Raw genomic sequence first — 18,482 nt, forward strand, 5'->3', positions numbered from 1 at the left:
TTTCTCTTCTCTGCTAAAATTCCATTCAAGGTCTTTGCTCTCCACCAAAAGTCATCATCATTAGATTATAACATGCAAAAATAAAGAGGTTATGGTTACATTGTATAAGATCTTGAGTATGTCTCATGTGGATTACTGAGCCCAGACCTGGTTCATGTGATGAGGATATATTAGAAAGGGTCCAGAAAAGGCAGTCTCTAAGGTGAAAAACGGGTCTTCAGAATGTTGGATATGAAGACAGGTTGAGGGAATGCAATTTGAAAGCCTCATGAATGGGAAAAGAAGAGGGGATATGATTGAGACATTTAATTAATAAGTGGTTGTTGCCAGGTTAATATAGAAGAAATGTTTCATAATTTTTCATAGAATGGGAGAGAGGGAAGAACAAGAGGACATGTGAGTAAGGAGCAGATCTTTGAATGGGGAGTAGTTGGTGAGTGGAATGCACTGACACTATGGTGTCTGCAGACATGTTGGATAAGTTAAGTTTTCTGAGATTCATGCGTGAAAGTGTGTACTTACTGCAATGAGTCTTTCAACTACACAAAGGTCTTGTGCTAATAATAATAACGACCTTTTTGGAAAAATGCGCTTGGATTTGCTGGCAGTTTTTTTTTTTTATTATTTTTTTTTTTTTTTAAGAGACTTGTTTAGCCCTCCAGTATTCTAAAAGCTGGGGGGGTCCTGTGTTAGAATGTTTTTTAGAACAATAAATTATCACTATTAGCAAATAAGCACCATTATGACAAACTCGCTCAATAACAAACATCTGAAAATATATCCCTTTTATTATTATCATACCAGATACAACTATTATAAATATTCTACCTAACATGGATTTTAGGCCAAGCGGCCTGTTCCGGTCTCATACCATCTCTTTCTTGGACTTCCGATTCTTCTTTTTCCAATTATTTTGTATCTGTATAATATTTTTGGTAGTCTGCAGTTGTCCAGTCGATTTAAATGTTCTAGCCATTTTTGTTTATACTGTCTTATGTAGTAATTAATTGGTTTTATTTTCAGGGATTATAGAATTTCTTCATTTGTTTTATGGTCCTATCCTGTAGTATTGTGAGAGGTAACTATACTCTTTATTATGGGTGTTACAGTTACACCTTGCATCATCAGCATATAACTGATGCTACCCTCAGAAGTATTACCAATCTCCAATATTATTAATATGCAAGTTATAATATGCTAGTGCTGTTTTAAACTTGCATATTAATAATTAAAGAAAAGACTACAAATATGAAATCTGAATACTGAAGCATTATTACATGCTCAAAGATGCAATCTATCAGAAAAATTAAATTATATTAGGCAAATATTATATATTCTTGTTTTAATTCTATACTCAAGCATAAGTTCAAGAGTGAAGTTTCTTCCAGACTATCTTCACCACTCATGAAGATGCTTCATGCACAAATGTAATTTGTCTGTTATATGATATTTGATAATATCACATAGGGATGATTTTACTAAAATATTATCTCTATATGATGATCTATCTCATACTTTGTGTACCAATAGAAAATTCTTTTAGAGTACATAGAATAAACTGATATGTATGATTGAAAATAAATGAGTGATTATTTCGTCACCTAAGAAGCCAAAATTAATTTCAGCAAAGTAATATGCACTGTCAAAATTACTTACCAATTTAGGAGGAACTTTACTGCTGCTACTACTACTTTTAACTGTTTCATTGATAGCAATACTGTTATTGGTGAATACGTGGCAGGCATTTTGTGGAAGGGCTGAAGCCAGATCACTAAGTTCATTTAAAGTTATTTCAAATTCACTGAACATCTTCAGCTGAGAGAACATATTCAAAAAATTGAAATACATTAATTTAACTGGAGGAAAAATATTTTTTATTTATAATGATGGTCATCATGTCATTTATTTTTATTAATAATGTACTATTATAGCAGTATTTATCTTAATGCTACTGCAGAAAATGTCAGTTTCAGAAAAAGACAATTTGAAATTCATAATACAAAATCTCTCAATTATCTGATGGCTTTGAGAAATTAATACGCTGGTGCTGTAGTATAAAGGAAAGTACAGTTAAATGAAGGGAAAAGTTACATTCTGTCCTACTGTAGATCAGCTGGCAAGCTAATCCATTAAAGTTTGGCTAACTGAAGGTTTAGTTATTTGAAGACTGGATAAATCAGAGATCACTATATTTCATTATATCTATTTTTTTTTCCCTTTTTACTACCAAACCTCTATGAAATTAACTGTTCGAGATATTTCATCCTCTTGACATCATGCAAAGCTTGAGCATAGAGGGGATAAGGGAAAAAATGGAGTGATGATGAATGAACAGGAAGTATAGTACGAAGCTAAATGTTTGGATAATAAATGGTAAAAGCAGTTACTATCCCTAAAAGCTTGGAGGTATATAAAGCAAAAACAATTGTCAGACTCATTGGACATCTATCCAACAACAGTTTGGAAGCAAGCTTATCTAGCTGGTTCTCCAAAAAGTGAGATAGAGCCAACTATCAAAATATCACAATTTTTGCCCAGACTTTGACATTCCCAAAAATAATAACCAACAGTCTGACTGCTCAGAGACACACCAGTTACTTAGTGATCATCAATATATATTCCATCATTCTTGTTCAACAGCAGATCATGTAACCAACCTAACAATATTTGGACACAATCCATGGAAAAGTACAGAGAAACTCAAGTGGTTGCAGTTGATATTTCCAAGGCATTTGATCGAATCTGGCATCATGGACTTCTTACCAAGAACGCTATCTTATGGTATTCCCCTTTCCTTCATGAATGGATGCCACCTTATGCTTGTTATTCACTGCTGGTCATGGAGGATGGTTTCCTTTCATATTTTTCAATCAATGTATCTTAGGGCTCTGTGCCTCCGCCTATATTCTTTCTCCTATAACTTAATGATCTCTTCTCTCTGACTTCCAATCCTACTCATAACTTTGCTAATAACAGCACTGTCCAAATCTTGTTTCAAGATCTTCTTTAATCAATATTCATGCTTCAAGATCTTCTTTAATCAATACCATAAACACTAATCTCCTTGCAATTCTCAAGTGAGGAGGAAAACCTGGTGAGATTCAATGCCACCAAAATGCAATCTGACCTCATTTCCCAGAAGGAAGACCATGATTCACTCTTCCTCTCTCACACATTTGACAATATTCTGCTTGACAACCAGGATCAATTTTCTCTTCTTGGATTAACTTTGACATCTGGCCTATCCTGACACAATTATCTCCATGGTCTCTTCAGCCTACAAAAAGCTTGGTATTCTTTCTCGTCATAAACAGTACTTCTTTCCTATTCAACTCCTAATACCTTATAAATCTCAAATCTGCCTGACTTTATAATATCGTTCTCATGTTTGGAGTGGTGTACTTAGGACCTTCCTTAGATTGCTCGATTGTATTCAGAAGAGAGAGAGCTGTTTGCTTACATGAAGACCTCTCTCTCTCTCTCTCACTTATTTCCTCTGGTCATGTTCCCATAAAATGGATGTTACTCCACTCAACTAGCCGCTAGTATTCCTCCTCTTTCCTTTAATTAGGTACACATACATAAGCAGCTGCTGGTCAATGCTCATATACAGTTTGGCTCCAAAGTTATCAAACTAATTTCTCTTCTTGCTCCTTCTTCATTTCCTATGATTCTGCTTTTTGAGACAATCTTTACCTCATTTCTCAGAAGGAAGACCATCTCTCTCTCTCTCTCTCTCTCTCTCACACACACACACACACACACACACACACACACACACACACACACACTTTTGAAAATATTCTTCTTGACAACCAGGATCACTTTTCTCTTCTTGAGATGACTTTGACATCTAGCCTATCCTGACAATAGCATATCAATTAAATAGTCTCTTCAGCCTCCGAAAAGCTTGGTATTGTTTTTCATTATAAACGATACTTCTTTCCTGTTCAACTCCTGATACTTTATAAATCTCAAATCTGCCTGACTTTAGAATATTGTTCTCATGTTTGGTGTGGTGCACCTAGGACCTTCCTCAGATTGCTTGATTGTATTCAGAAGACAGTCTCTCACTGATTTCATCCAGTCATGTTCCCATAAGATAGATGATACTCCACTGAAATGGATGCTAGCGTTCCTCCACTTTCCTCTAATCAGGTACACACATAAGCAGCTGGTGGGCAATGCTCATATACATGGCTCCAAACATATTGAGCCAATTTCTCTTCCTCCACCTTCATTCCCTACAATTCTGCTTTTTGGGAAAATCTTTCCCATGATCATGCCCTCAGGTATTCAAGAAACACATCAACAAATTCATTTCTTCTTTTAATCACTTCTCAATACAGGATACTGTCATGTCATACGTAAAAGAACCTCTTGTATTTGTGTACAGGGAGAGGGAAGATTATACGTATTAAAAAAAAAAGAATAATTAAGTAAATGGCACTAAACAAGACAATAGGAATTGATGACATATCACCACAGGTCTTATGCAATGTTCTGGTGAGTTAAGCAGCCTTGGCATATCTGTTTAACATGGCATATTGGTTATAATTTAAATTAAACTTGCCAAGAAATAATATTCTTGTTTAATCCTTTATCCAAGTGCAAGCAACAAAGTTTGCATGTGAAGTATCTTCATGATCTTTAATAATTATTATTATTATTTTTTTTTTTTATTATTATTTCAGGCGACTCCAGGAGTCCTTAGACTCATCGAGGGAGGCCCTAAACATCATGTCCACACAACTATACGATTACATTCTCACAGTATCTATCATACCTTGTCTTGAACTCGTTCACCATCATAGCACCCACAACAGACTCTGGCAGCTTATTCCACTCATTTACCACTCTAAAAGTAAAGAACCCAGCTCTAACACCCCTGCTAACCACATTCTTGCCCAGCTTCCATATGTGTCCCCTAGTTCTCCCACCACCAGTCCTGATCTCAAAAATATCCTCTGAATTAATCCTATAGAATCCCTTTAGCAATTTGAATGTCTCAATCATATCTCCCCTTCTCCGCCTATCAACTAGTTTCTGCAACCCACAAATCTTCAACCTGTTCTCATATGGTTCATTCCATAGACCTGTTACCATCTTAGTCACTCGCCTCTGGATCCTCTCCACCTCCTCCCCATCAAGAAGGAACCGAGGTGACCAAATCTGAGCACAGTAATCGAGATGAGGGCTTATCAAGGCTCGGTACAGAGGTACAATAACTTGCTTGTCTCTGCTCGTCAAGGTATTTTTCAACAACCAAGTGAGTTGATGAGCTGATTTAGCTACTTTTGCAGTGTGCCCCCTAAACTTCATCTCCTTATCCACCAACACTCCCAAGTCCCTGGCCTCATCAATCTCTTGGAGTACAGTTCAACCAATGTGGTATACTGCTGCTAATCTTTTCACCCCAAAATGCATAACCTTACATTCTGTCACATTAAATTGACATCCATTCTCCTTAGCCCAGAACTCCAATCTATCTAAGTCATCCTGCAAGACTTTGACATCTTCTGCATTCACTATTGCATTACCCAACTTTGCATCATTCAGCGAACAAATGAATTGTTCCACTTAGATCCTTCCCTATATCGTTAATGAACAGATTAAACAGCAGTGATCCAAGAACAGAACCCTGCGGCACACCACTAGTCACAGGCCGTCTTTTGGACTCTGCTCCTGAATAAACTACTCTTTGATATCTCTCCATCAACCAACCACCTATCCATCTCACCAACCCTATATCCATTCCCATATGTTGTAGTTTACGGATTAGTATTCCATGTGGTATCCTGTCAAATGCCTTTGCCAGGTCCAGCAGTATCACTGTAAATCCATTTCCCTTATCCAGTTCAGCCGTCACCTTGTTATAAAACTTGAGCAAGTTACTGAAGCATGATCTACCCTTCACAAAGCCATGCTGTCCCCTGTACAGTATTTCGTTTTCATCAATCCATTCCTGTATTTTTCCTTTGACCACTTTCTCTAAGACCTTGACAACGACTCTTGATATGCTGATCGGTCGGTAATTTGCAACCGTAGTCTTGGATCCTCCTTTATGCAGTGAAACTATTTTCCCCTCTTTCCACACCTTCGGGACTAAGCCAGACCTGAGACTCAGATTAAACAGCATGGTCAAGGGCATTGATAATTCTTTAGCCACTTCACGCAAGACCCGTGCCGGTATACCATCCAATCCCACAGATGTGTTCACTTTAAGGTTCTGTAATAAACTAGTCACCTCCACTTCATTCATCACTATTCCCGTATAAACTAATGGTTCCTTCACTTTTTCAATGTCACCACCTGGATGATATGCTTTTGCAAAGTGCGCGCTGAGTAACTCCACTATATCGACTGATTTAGTGACCTCCTTACCATCGTCATTCCTTAAAATCATTTTGCCGTGTACAGTTTTTTTCTTGCTTGCAGCATATTGAAAGAACTGTTTTGGATTCTCTTTTGCTTGCAAAGCTAGTTTCCTTTCATAATCCGCTTTTGCTTTTTTTACCACGCTCGTTACCTTTCTGGCCTGCACTTTATACCGTTCGTGTGCCTGCAGGTCACCCCTTTCTTTAAATTCCCTCCACAGTTGTTTCTTTTTTTGCAGCTCAAGCTTAATGGTGTTATTCATCCATTTAACCCCTACTTGTTTTACTATTCGGACCCTAGGTATACAATCAGCCATTACCTCCTGTAAATGCTCCTTGACCACTTCCCATGCTCTATCGACGTCCAGCCCTTGCAGTTGTACATGCCATGGCACTGATCCAAGCAATCTCCTAAGCTTGTCGTACTTTCCAGCATGGTAATTCCACATATACCCTGTCTTAATCGAAAATTCCACACCTTTAGCCACCTCCCAGGTCAAGACCTTATGATCACTCTCACCAATAGGTGGCAACATGGTCATATTCATTACAGTCAAATTCTCAGATGCTATTACCAGGTCAAGCACTCTCACCTTTTCACTACTTATATATGTGAAATATATCAGAAACAAAGAGATAAAGTTTGTTGCCTTGGTCAATATGTTGGGAGCTCAGATTGTAGGTATTAGTTAGACTTGAGACCTGGCTATCAGAATCAGACATACTAACTGGTATTGAGTGTAAAGGGTACAGTATATTTAGGAGGAGGGAGGACAGGAGAGGAAGAGGCGTGAAATCACCCCCTCTTCCCCCTTTCCTTTAGGAAAGGGGGAAGAGGGGTGATTACTAAACAGAGGTTGAGAAAATGCTTTAATGTATGAATGGCAATATTATTTTATTTTTGTGTAGTTTTCTGAGAAATTTTTCTGATCGCATTTTTGATAGCATCATTGTTATAAAAGCAGTGCTAATAATTTTGGGAAGATAATGTTTCAGTAACTTGCTCACATTTTATAATAATGTTACAATTCAGATAGACAAGGAGAATGGACCCTCCCCCCCAAAAAAAGGACTTTTTAGTCCGTGTTTTTTTTTTCTAATCACCCTTGTACCTTTTCTAATCTTTCCTATAATTTCTTATACCAATATATTATTTTCATAAGGATTGACTGTGCTTTTTGTGTAATGGAAGGCTGTTGTTGCACAAGCTTGGAGGATGTGAAATTGAATTATGAACTGTTAGCTTGAATAACTGCATTTTGCTGGAAGAGGATGAACAGTTCAATTCCCTGGTCTGAGGGTGAAAAAAAGTTTAATATTAATTATTAACAATATAATTTTAGCATAATTTTAGTTGGGTTTGGTTGTGATTAAGTGTAACATGCTTGTGTTTGGAAGTTATTCAGTTGGAAGCACTTTTTCAGGACTGCAAGGAAGGGTATAATACAATACAATAGAATGAAAGTCAGTCAGTCAAAAATGGTAGTAAGAACTAAGTTAACCAGACAGATGGCATGAAAATCAAGTATGTCGAGTGGTGTGGATTTCATTAAGATAGTTTGTTGTCAGGAGTGTAATATGTATGTGTGGACAATTATGGCAGTAGTGTTTCTTGCAAGATTAAACAAAAGAAATGAGAGAGTAAGGATCTATAGAAAGTGTGATATGTAATAGATTACAGTAATTTGAATGAAAGATAGGAAACAGAAGTGAAGAATACCAGAAAATGATAACCATAAGTGTGAGCATGAGAAAATGAGTGTGGAGAATGTGAATATGAAAATGATTAAAAAAGGAAAACTGGTCAGAATTACAGAAGCAGAAGTGTACCTCACTGATGAAGCAAGAGCTGGTGTCACGACAAGAATGGAAGAAAGCCAGACTGATAAAGTAATAGTTGAAACAATTGCTCAAATGCAAGAATTGAAAAATGAAATGATTAAGATGACAAATGAGATGAGATATGTAAAGAACGAAATTAGACATATTGTGGATACTAAAAGAAGAGGGAGAAAGAATAAAATGAAAGACAGTAGAGAGAGAGAGAGAGAGGTAGCAAATTACTCAAGAACAACACTATATGGAAATTCTATACATAACAGGTGTGGTGAATGAAAGGCTGCACAAGGTCAATTTTCCAGGAGGGAGAATAAACAGGGTGACTGAGATGCTACATATGAGAAGTAAGTGTGCAAGGGAGTTAGCAGTTGTGGTCGGAACAAATGATTTGGTGGGAAACAGGGAGAAGGCGAGATTAGATATCAGAAAATTCTGATATCCAATCTCACCTTCAAACTTTAAGAGATTAGACTGAGAAGAGAGAGAAAGCAGTATATTGTCCAAGTGATGACTTAACAAATAATGACTTGCAGTGGAGAGCAAAGATTTTGAATGGAATGTTAGCAGAAATGTGTGAAAAGAAATAATGAAGTTTTTGAATGTGTGGAATGAGTTTAAGGGACAAATGGAATGCATCTGAAGGATTTTGAATATATTTGGAAAGGTTGCTACTGTAAGGAAGTGTAATGAGTGATGCAAACAAGGTATCAGTAGAAGTCAAAGATGATGTGCATGAGCAGGAGTGTACCAGGTGAGACTGATATGGTTGTGAATGGAGAGGAAAATGTGAGAATAGGAACAGGGACAGAGAAACAGGGTTGGAAAAAGGAGTGCAGAGCATAAGAAGAGTGGGTTCTGAAATTACTAATGTTATATATATACTCCCCTTCTCCCCCGAAGCTCGGGGAGGAGGCAGAAGGCAAGTAGAGATGAGCAAGTTAGAAGTCACAGATGGAGAGCAGAATGAGTAAGATTGGTTATAAACCAAGAAGTGAATTGTTATGCTTATTTATGAATGACAGGGATATCAGGAATAAGGGAGATAAAATTGTTACAGTGATTGAGTTTATGAGCCCAAAAAATAACTGGAATAAGTGAATCATGACTGAATGAGAATGGCATCTTGATGGGAATAGAAATGGAGGGATATGATGTTTTTTGTGAAGACAGGAAAGGCAAGAACAGAGGGAGATAGCTGCTGATGATAGCAGGGTGTCCACACAAGGTTCAGATGCAAGGAGAAAAAAGTGACAGTGGTTGTTAAGCAGCATGGTGTGAAGTGGAGGTTGATACCGTGAGATATTTTGTGGGGTACTGCTACAGATGAGGGAATGTAGAAGGCAGAAACAAAGAAATATATAGGCAACTTGGCTTATTGAGCAAGCAAAGGTTGATTGTTGTGGGTGATTTCAATTAGAGAAATACTGATTGGAATCTGTAATTAAGGCAACAATATGTAATGGAAGGCATATGACTGGTGAGAGTGATGATGAAGTGATCACCTGGGTTGCATCTACTCATATGAAAAGTTCTGTAAAGAAGGGATATATTTGGAACCACAAAGCTGGAGATTATGAAATGCTTAGGAGACAGCTGGGAGCTATAGCATGGAACGAAGTCTTGAGTAGGAAGGAGACAAACACTGCACAGGGATTGATCAAGAGCTATTTAACAGCAACAATGGCTGAGTGTATAACAAAGGTGAAAAGGCTAAACAAGAGGGATGAAGAGATAAAGCATGAAATCTGGAAGAAGTAGAAGAAGAAGGTGGAGACAACACAACATGAATTTTTGCAATGATTTGTTGCATGAAGATTACAAAGAGCAGGTCAAGGAAGGTGATTCAGTTGGTAAAGACAGCAAAACTATAAGAAGTGCAGTATAAGAAGAAATTAGTCAATCAAGATAAGAAAAATCCCAGTGAGTTCTTTTGATATCTGGCAGGTTGAAGAAAAAATGACTATAGGAGGAGGATGCTAGTTGATGATACTGGCATTTTTATGTAGAGGATCCAATGCAGAGAATATAGTTGAAGTATTTAACAATCAGTTTATCAGAGTATTTCATCCTCCTAAAGGCCACATTGTGAGATGCTGGAGTGTAGAGGATATGGTGGAGGAGGGATTCATGATGAATGAGTGGAAAATATATGAGGAATAAAGTAAACTTGATGTTAATAAGGCAATAGAACTTGACAGAATATCACCACTTATCTTGAGGGAATGCACTATGAAATTATCGACACCTGTCACACCTGTTTAACAACAGGGTGAGTCCTAAAGGAATGGGTGTCCAGAAAACTTGTTTCACTACATAAAGTAAAATTGGCCTAAAAATTATAGGCCAATCTGTGTGTGTGTGAGGGGGGGGGGGGGTTGTTGTTAAGGTTTTAGAGAAGTTGGTGAGGACTAGAATTGATAAGTGGGTAGCAGCATTCTTTATGATGGTCAGCATGTTAGGGGAGAGGTCGTGTTTCAGCAACCTGCTTATGCATTACAACAAGGTGAAAAATTCACTAGGTAAAGGAGATGCACACACAGTGATGCACTTGGATTTTTCAAAGGGATTTGACAGACTGAGGAATTAATGGAGAAAGTCTGAAGGAGGTAGAGAGAGGTAAGAGATCTGGGAGGATGGTGGATAGAGACTTTAAGTTTAAGGGTCATATTGCTTAAATTGAAAAACATTCCAATGGATTATGGCAACAATAAGGAGGACATCGACATCCAGAAACAAAGAGGGTTATGGTCTGCCTGTATAAAACTTTGATCAGGGCAGGTGTGGACTACTGTGTACAGATTTGGTCACCTGGTTTTCAAGGGGATGAGGATGAAGGGAGAGGGTCAAGATTTACTAAATCAGTATCAGGTATGAGGAAAGACTGAGGGAATGAACTGACTGGCTGACCATGTCTTGAATACAACCCACAGAATCTCATGGGAAAAAACCACCATGCTCCACCACAGCAAATTCAAAAAAGAGAGACTATTCTTAGAATCAGCAGCAGCTCTCAGGAATCAACCAAATCTGAACAAAAATGGTTGTATTAAGCTTCCTAATATTTGGGAAACGCTTATCACCAGAAGTCCCACTTTATATTCCAGGCCACCAAAAACCGTCCTTAGAGGATGCTCCACCTAGATAGGACTTTAGTGTCACCCACATGGTTGGGCTTAGTATTGTGTGTTATTTGTATATATGTTACCTTAGTTTTTTTGTAAATCCCTGAAGATGTCTCAGTCACCGAGACAAAATATAGGAAGTATTAAATTCTGTTTTAATCCTTTCTGAGTACTGTATACAATCCATTAAGCCTCCAACAGGATGTCCTCACAGCACTTAATATATGACATCCTCTACAGATGGATGTCATATATACAGTAGGTAAAATAGGACACATGATTCCTATCTAGAAAAAATAAATAAATAATATACAATAGGTAAAATAGGACACATGATTCCTACCCAGAAAAAATAAATAAATAATATCAAATTTAATAATTATGAAAATTATTAAAATTTCCATAATTATTAAATTTGAAATGGCATTTCTGATCATACTCTACACTCTGCACCAAATTAAGTGAAAAAGGCATCTGTTCCATACATCACACAAAATTTAGTATAAAAAGAATGTTCAGAGAACAAGAATTTGAAGGCAAAAGATGTTGGCAATCGTCCAAGACTGCTACAACACTCTGGAATTGGCATTCTTTCCATTATAAAAAGTAAATATGGTATAAAGAAATCCTTAATCTCTTTCGCTGCAAACTTCCACAGTTGGGTACTGACAACACACTTTGTTTCATAACTTACTGAAGTTCGAAGGATACCCTAACAGAAGGGATCTTGCTTAGAGAATTGCATATGGTCACCTTCCAGTCAATACCATCAAAGGGAAGTACTTTAACATCAAAGATCCAATATGTGACATCTGTTACCGATCGGAAACAGTAGAACATGTATTCTACAGCTTACCCTGCATCTTTGGAACAGAATATGTAAGGTGTTGGGCATTCCATTACTTACAAACAAAACAGTTTTTTTTTTTTTTTTTTTTGCAGTACCCACCACCATCAGTAATGGGAACAGAATTTTGATTTTTATAATTAATGAATTAAACTACCATTTATGAAAGGTTAGAAAGAAACACAGATTTGAAAATCATCAATATGACATCCAAATGCTTTATAATATTGTATTGTGGAAATTTTATTGTTCAGTCAGATGATTTAGAAAGAAGAATTCTAGGAGATATTATATTTTTGGTTGGTGTAAACCACCCACATTATGCAATATTCACCAAGGGGAGATAAAAGTCTGTCTATTTTTGCTATGAGAGGTTTATAAAATAGGTTCATCTTCTTAATTCAGTGTGGTTTTATGGTCAATTGCAGGGATGACTGGAAAGCAATCCCAGGCAGAGAAGGCCCACCTGGGTATCAATCATCTTTGCACTTTAGTTTTAATTGGTTGCTTATCTACATGAGATTGGTGAACAAGGAAAACTGATAGCTCTTGGCTATATGATGATATAAAAGAGCTGAGCCCTTTTCTCTGTCTCTGCATACTATCTATCTGCCTTTTCTTTCTACTAATATTATCAGGCTCTCTTACACTTCTATACTAACTACTTGAGGCCTATGATGAGTACTCCTTTACTTTTCACCTCAATAAAGATCAAAATCGGTCTGGGTAGTGGCCTTTCCCATAATGCATAACATTATATGTCCATAAGGATATGTGCATTGCATTATGGGATACTAAGGCAATTGATGTGAAGTTATTAGCCTCTATATACAAGTAGCCCAGTCATGAAGTTACTTCACATGCAAATGTTTGCTTACACTTGATAAAGGATGAAACCAAGAATATAATTTCTTGGAATCTTTCATTTTTAGGGTATTCACAATATACATATAAGTTAGATATTGCAGCTTAAGACAGATCTCAAGAGTCATCTCTAGAATATAGAAAGAGTACTGCTAGGAAATATACTAGGTTCAGATTCTTTTCATGGCAAGAGGTAAGTGTGTGGGATGGACTATTATTAGATGTTGTGCAGTACATCTTCAGTGAATGTGTTTAAAGAGAAGCATGAGTGTGACAAAATCAGCCCACCCTCAGTGAATCTTTGAACTGTGAGGAGTATACATAATAACTATTTAAAGGAGAATACATACATCATCCACAAGTTTCTGTATTCTCTGTCGAGCTAATGTAATGTTCCATTCTTCTAGATGAAGCTGGAAATAAAAAAAAACAGTATAAAATATACTTTTTTAGCTTAATGTACATATGCACAACTTAATTATTTAAATTATATGTGTTGAAATAATATTTATGATGACAGCAAATAATTAAAGCCATTTTTAGACATATGTGCTATAGTCAAAAATTTGTTTTGCCTAATTTTGCTATAAAAATCATACAGCTGGAACACAAATTTTATCAATTATTCCTAAAAATCAGTGTTGAGAGCATACTACACAAGATCATCATCCGCACTGCATGCATGAAGAAAGAGTGGGAAGAAACAAGAGACCATACTGATGTTGAAAGTTTATTTTTCACTTGGTTAGAGTATAATAAAATTAGTTTAATCCTTTATCCAAGTGTGAGCAAACAAAGTTTGCACCTGAAAGTATCTTCAGGACTGGGGTAAGGTGGTACAACACCAGGGAAACTCATTGCAAAGGTGGAGCAAGATACCAACACTCCTATCTCAATATCTCCTATAATGCAAAACACATCTCCTTGTGGATATGTCTAATGTTATGCATTAAGGGATGGGCCACTACCCAGACTAGTTTCATGGGAGCCAGGCCCAAGTGGAGATACCAGGCAGAAGCATTAGCAGGTCATCTCCACCTGCTAATGCTTCTGCCTGGTATCTCCACTTGGGCCTGGCTCCCACTGAAGAGACCTCAATAAAGGTCGAAACTAGTCTGGGTAATGGCAATTCCCTTAATGCATAACATTAGACATATCCGCAAGGAGATGTGTTTTGCATTATAGGAGATATTGAGATAGGAGTGTTGGTGTCTTGCTCCACCTTTGCAACGAGTTGCCCTGGTGTTGTACCACCTTACCCCAGTCCTGAAGATACTTTCAGGTGCAAACTTTGTTTGCTCACACTTGGATAAAGGATTAAACTAATTTTATTATAAAGAGACCATACTCTGGAGATGAAACATGGCAATCATTGGAGCATGCCTTCAATAAGCAGGTTGGTGGTATTTCATATACAGTCAGTCCTTAACTTATGACAGGGTTTTGGTTCAACAATCCTGTTGTAGGTCAAAAAGGCTGTAACTTGATGACCAAGCATCTTAAGTTGAAATTAATATAATAAGATTAACATGTTTACCATGAGCAGGGATAAATAGACTTGTGGTATACGTAGCATCTGTACACCAGAGATTTGATGTACACAGGATGATTTGAGCATTTGGAGTAGGTATGCCACAAACTGTCATGTTTCAATTGAAACCAAACTATGTTTTTTTTTTTTTTTTTTTTTTTTTTTTTTTTTTTTTTTGAGCAGGGAAGAATATATGTTTCAGGATATATTAGAACCTGCAATTAAGAGAAATTCTATATTAATTAAAATATACACTTTCAACCAATCATTGTCCAGACATCAACAATTTGCAATTGCTGATGTAATAAGCAATTACAATTACAATTTATAATCATTCAGTAAGTTACAATCGATACCAGCAGGTGAACCCTAATATTGGGTAAGTCCACCTTTGGCTTTGATCACCTCCTGCACCCTTTGTGGGATGCTTTCCACCAATGTGTTGCAGACAGGTGGAATTTGTAATTGTCGTAGATAAACTTACATGTTGGTTATGCATAGCTTTTAATTTTTCAGGAAATGATGTGTACTAAAATATTAATTTAAAATGTTAATCAATACCTTCCTATATTTCAGCAATGTTACACTGCCATCTTCAGGAATCACAAAACAATGATATGTGCATACAGGCATTAACACTAAGCAAATGAGGCTGAAGGCAAATGAAGTCAGTCCTAGAGGCCTAAAGATGCTCTCTAGTGGGCTAAACTGGTGGAATTTGTGTCCATTCCTCCACCAAAGCAGCACTGAGTTCAGCAAAAGATAGAGGACATGCTGTTCTGGATCTCAATCACCTCTCCAATAGTCCCACAGGTGTTCACTAGGGTTGAGGTATATGGCCAGGGCAATCGTTAACACTGATCTCTTCATACCACTCCATAAAAGCTACAGCTTTCTGCATGAGACATTGTCGTCTTGATAGTAACATGGGTCTGCTCCATAAAAACTCCACAGTATAGGCAGCATCTGACTTTACTGTGGGTACAAAACACTGTGGCAACAAGCATTTGCTCAGATGCCTCCACACCCAGCCATTAAACTTGAAACAGGTGAACTTCGATTCATTGCTCCAGAGTACCGTTTTCTGCTGGTCAATTGTCCAATTCACGCATTCTTGGTACCAGGACAGATGGGCCACCTTGTTCCTGTTGTGATGTTCGGCTTGTGTGCTGCTGCTTTTCTGTGAAAACTGACTAAACTGAGTTCTTTTTGTACAGTATTAGTACTCACCATGGTATTACTGGTACTCTGGAATTCATTACAGATGGTCTGAGCCGATTGTAGTCAGTTTTTGATTGCCACCCATTTTAACACTCTCCTGTCCCAGTCGCTCATTTTCTGTGGCTGCCCAGGGAGTTTTCCTGCACTAGTGATGTCAGAATATCTCCATTTGTTGATCACATCACCAACCATGATTTTGGATGCTCCGGTTAAGTGGCAATGGCACGTATAGACATGTCACCAATGTGACAGCCCACAATGAGACCTCTCTTGAAGTCACTGGAGTTCACGTCATGTTGCCACACCACTTGTACACCAGTTTTTATGTTATTACCAAACCTGGAATGTTCCATAACTTCAAATACAGGGTGTCCGGATAATTACTGGTAGATAGTGTATTTAAACTAACCAAAGTAAACAATGTATATATTAGCAGCTTGGTAATGAAATAAAAATGACCATCTATAATAAAAAATATTTCCTTCCTCTTACCAAACTTCATCTTCCACAGACAAATCGAGCAAACCATTAGAGCAATTCCACCCACTCCTAATTGCTATCCTAGATTTGTTAAGCTACTCAAATCTGCAGCAAAAGCCAATATCCCTAGAGGCAGCAGAAAACAATATATCCCATGTTGGAGTAGAGAAAGTGAGGAACTCCTAGCCAAATATGAGGAAACTGAAGATCCAACTATTGCTAAAGAGCTCATATCAACCCTGGATAAAAACAGAAAGGAAAGATGGATCTCACCCATCAATGAACTCGATTTCGTCACATCTAGTCGGAGAAGCTGGTCACTTCTGAGAAAATTAGGTGGAGCAGAGCCAATGACACACAAAACAACAGAGATAACTTCTGATCAAATGGCTAACCATTTATTGAAAACCTCCAAGACTCATCCCAGCTCTACCAGGAAAATTGTTGTAGAAACTTCCATCAGACAAATCCTGAAGACAGAACCCAAGCTTCCTGAACTCGTACACCCAATATCTCGGGAAGAGGTATAAATAGCTTTAAAACTTACCAAGAATGGCAAAGCTGCAGGAGTGGATGGTATACTCCCTGAGTTCCTAAAACATCTTGGTCAACATGGCCAAATATGGCTGGCTGCCCTTTTCTCAGAAATCATCATGACTGGTAAATTACCAAAGCTGTGGTGGGAAGCCAAAATAATTGCCATGCCCAAACCAGGGAAAGATCCAAATGATGTGAAAAACTTATGACCTATCTTCTCCTTGCTTTGCACCATCTTTAAGCTTTTTGAAAGAATTGTCCTTAAAAGAATTTCACCACTCATTGAAAGAGCACTCCCGAATGAACAAGCTGGTTTCAGGCCAGGAAGAAGGTGCTGTAACCAGGTCCTTGCCCTGACAACTCAAATTGAAGCAGGTTTCCAGAAGAAAAATCTGGAGTCACTTTCATTGACCTAACATCTGCTTTTGACACTATCTGGATCAGGGGTATCCTGCTAAAACCAGAAAATATTATAAAGTGTAAAAAAAACTTTACAACTTTTGAATCTAATCTCTCCTACAGAAAGATCCGGGTCCATATTGACGGAAAAAAGAGCAGGCGCAGATTCCTTCACAACGGTCTTCCTCAGGGCTCTGTGTTATTATCCCTATACTTTTTAACATCTATGTGTATGATCTACCTCATACCAGATCAAGCAAGTATATGCATGCCGATGACCTAGCAATCTTACATCAATCCACCTCCTTTACCAACCTAGAATCAACCTTGAATACAGACCTGAACACCCTGGAAGAGTACTTCAAGCAGTGGCACGTGAAGCCAAATCCAATGAAAACAGTGTCCTCAGTATTTCACCTGTACAATGCAGAGGCAAATCGACAACTCAACCTTTCTTTCTGTGGAAAAATGGTAGAAATGAGCCTTACCCAAAATACCTTGGAGTGAGCCTGGACAGAAGCCTAACCTATAAAAGGCACATCATCACCCTCTCCAATAAAATTAAAACCAGAAATAACATCATTTCAAGGCTTGCTGGAACAACCTGGGGTTATGGTGCAGAAGTCCTAAGGTCATCTGCACCATCCTTGTGCCCCTGTCTGGGAAAGAAGTACACACACTAACATTATAGACACCCAGCTGAACTCTACCATGTGCACAATTAGTGGGACAGTGAGAAGCACCCCTCTCTCCTGGCTGCCTGTTCTATCTAACATTGCTCCACCACACATACGGAGAAGACAAGCCTCGATTAAGGAATTTAATAAAGCAATGAGCAACCTACCCCTACTCTACTCCCGTATACGGGAATAAAAAGGCATCAGCTGATTTTTTTTTTTTTCACATTCTATAACAATGTTACCACTGAACTAAACAAGGGGAATGGATACACCATGATACTTTTTGATTTTTCTAAGGCTTTTGACAGAATACAGTGTGGTAGACTCTTGCATAAATTGGAGAAAATTTATTTGGGTTATACAATATTAGCATGGATAAGAGGATGGCTGACTGACAGATATCAAAAAGTGGTATACAGGAGGGGGGGGGGGGATCTGAGTCTGCAAGGTTTCAGGCAACAAGCGGTGTACCACAAGGATCAGTGCTTGATCCACTGTTATTCAATCAGTACATTAATGATATTTCAAAGCATTTGGCAAGCGACACAGAGCTATATGCTGATAATGCAAAGATAGATAGGGTAA

The 18,482-nt window shown here is 37.7% G+C and overlaps 1 protein-coding gene across 2 annotated transcripts in view; it reads right to left on the reverse strand.

Moving 5' to 3' along the window:
• The window catches only part of LOC150103869 (ATP-binding cassette sub-family A member 2-like), a 975,482-nt gene that overhangs the window by 856,450 nt on the left and 100,550 nt on the right, over window positions 1-18,482 (reverse strand). For both annotated transcript variants that reach the window (XM_090397162.1, XM_090397161.1), the window contains exons 7-8: window positions 13,400-13,462; window positions 1,657-1,815 (exon numbers count right to left, since the gene is read on the reverse strand). In XM_090397162.1, coding sequence (XP_090253288.1) covers window positions 1,657-1,815; window positions 13,400-13,462 — 222 coding nt within the window. The remainder of the gene's footprint in view (window positions 1-1,656; window positions 1,816-13,399; window positions 13,463-18,482) is intronic.

The sequence above is a fragment of the Typopeltis vanoorti genome, chromosome 8, assembly GCF_054136105.1.
Source record: "Typopeltis vanoorti isolate ZY-2024b chromosome 8, IOZ_Tvanoo_1.0, whole genome shotgun sequence".
Lineage (NCBI taxonomy): Eukaryota > Metazoa > Arthropoda > Arachnida > Uropygi > Thelyphonidae > Typopeltis > Typopeltis vanoorti.